The sequence below is a fragment of the Hemiscyllium ocellatum genome, chromosome 6 (assembly GCF_020745735.1).
Source record: "Hemiscyllium ocellatum isolate sHemOce1 chromosome 6, sHemOce1.pat.X.cur, whole genome shotgun sequence".
NCBI classification, from domain to species: domain Eukaryota; kingdom Metazoa; phylum Chordata; class Chondrichthyes; order Orectolobiformes; family Hemiscylliidae; genus Hemiscyllium; species Hemiscyllium ocellatum.
Genome location: NC_083406.1, coordinates 32203210 through 32205254, shown reverse-complemented (window position 1 = coordinate 32205254; position 2045 = coordinate 32203210). Strand labels below are relative to the sequence as shown.

The 2045-nt window shown below is 37.0% G+C and overlaps 1 protein-coding gene across 2 annotated transcripts in view; it reads left to right on the top strand.

The window, feature by feature from the left end:
* obi1 (ORC ubiquitin ligase 1) overlaps positions 1-1565 on the top strand; it is a 31157-nt gene extending 29592 nt beyond the window's left edge. For both annotated transcript variants that reach the window (XM_060826532.1, XM_060826531.1), the window contains exon 6: positions 1-1565. This exon is cut by the window's left edge and continues 1287 nt beyond it. In XM_060826532.1, the coding sequence (XP_060682515.1) occupies positions 1-235 (235 nt within the window). In that variant the 3' untranslated portion in view covers positions 236-1565.
* Positions 1566-2045: the final 480 nt, after the last annotated feature.

The window sequence follows — 2045 nt, the reverse complement described above, 5'->3', positions numbered from 1 at the left end:
GTCTTCGGTAGAGAAAACCTCTTTTCAGAGTAGTTTTAGTTCCCCTTTTCTTTCCGTATCATCTGACCTGTCCAATTTGCAACAAAAGAAACCATCTTTGTGGAACAGCTGTTTAACACCTGAAAGTGAGAAATTGTTGGATGCAACCAATAGGTGCCAAGCAAGTAAAAGAAAACCACAGTGTTATGGTGAAGAGTTATCCAGTCCATCTAAATCACTGAAAAAAACCTTCTAAATCGCAACTCTTGCTACAGTTCAATTTTTCTGTTTACATTTTGAAACTATCTGATCATTGTCATAACTTCTAACCTTTCTTAAGTATCATTCAGCACAGTTAAAATGTACAGTGTAAGCAACATTAATGGGTACAGATTTTTGGTTGCTGTATTCAACAGCCCATGATTTGTTTAATGGACAGAACAGTAAATGTTTCTGGGGATTGCAGAAGCAAAATGCCTGGCCTTGTTTGTCAACCACACATTGCTATGACTTGACTTTGTTTCTGACGTCATATTTGTCTCACAATAAAGTTACCTGGTTTTCAACTTTTAGGAGCCTACGATGCAAGCAGATCAGTCCCTCTTCCATGAGTTTAAAAGTGGATTACAAATTACTTTAATATACGATGGATCTGGAAGGTTGTTGCAGTAAATACAATTAAAAAGAACAAATGTGATAGTAACAGCTTGGGTGATGTACCTCAAAAATAGGTGAGGAAATATAGAGGGATACCTAAATGATTTAAGATGGCATAATTGTCCTTTAGCTCACTGTAGCTGGAATGTAAAATGATGAGCAAATGCTAAAGATTGGCTGGGTAGAGGAGTGGAGAATGAGCATATTAATAAAATTTTTGTGTTCATTTATTTTGTATTTTGGATTTAGAAAGCTACCCACAGTATCACTTCAAGTTGGCAACTAAAAGTTACCATTTTGTTTTAAATTTGGTAAACTTCTGAACAAAATCTCTATTGTGTGGGTCAGTCAGCTCTTTCAGATGTAGCACCCAGTGGAGTTTTTGATTTGAGATGTGGAGCTTGACAGTGCTTAATCTGCACCTCCCACCTACCAGTGTGCTTCACAGAATATAATTCTTAAAAGCAGTCAACAATTGCAACACTAGGCTAAATGAAGAGCAGCCTATTGTTTCAATTATGCTGCAAGCATCCTGCATGTATAGTTTTCATTGATAACATGCAAAATCTGTTGAATCATTATCAACTTTTCAGAGCAAAGAGATTGACGTTACTTCATCCTTCAGTCAGTTGCTTGTGAAGTGCTATTGATGACGGTTAAAGGTATCTGTGACCCATCTGCTGATGGTGGCTACATGACTGCACAAAGCAAAGGAAGAGGAATGGGTCTGCAATGTAAGGAGACTTTTTTTCAATAAAATAGATTCTTTACAGCAGAGAAATGAATAAAGAAGTGATCTCTTGCTAAATTCTGTTTTCCCCCAGTGAAATGTGAATGAATGTGTTGCGATACAGTCTGGGTTTTATTTTTTGGTTTATCATTTAAACCATCACATGAAAATACTTGAGAAGGGGGGAAAATGTTGTTTAATTGCCATTTGTCTTGTGCATACAAATAAATGTTCATTGCCTTGATAACTGTTATTTTCTGTGCATTACTGCAACAGTAAATGAAAAGTGAGGGAAAATTTCCATATTTAACACTGATCTGGGGTTTGTACAATAAGGGTATTTTCAAAAATGCCAACACTGTCCTATTTCAGATCAGATTTTCTCTCAATTCTTTCACTTCTTTTGTATCAAAGAGGCAGTTCCTATAAGCAAGCCAACAGATTATTTGTTAGCTCCTCCCTGGATCCTTGCCCTGAGCGATATAGTATCCTATAATGCTAATTGTTAACCTGTAGCTGCAAGACAATTCACTAGACATCAGGTAGTCTTGTAAAGTGAGTAATGCCCCTGCCTCTGAGCCAGAAGCCCTCATTCAAGACCACCCCTAAACATGATGACCAAAAAGGCATGTTACTCGTGCTGCTAAACAGGCTAGTTATTGACCTGTAAATTCTTCAA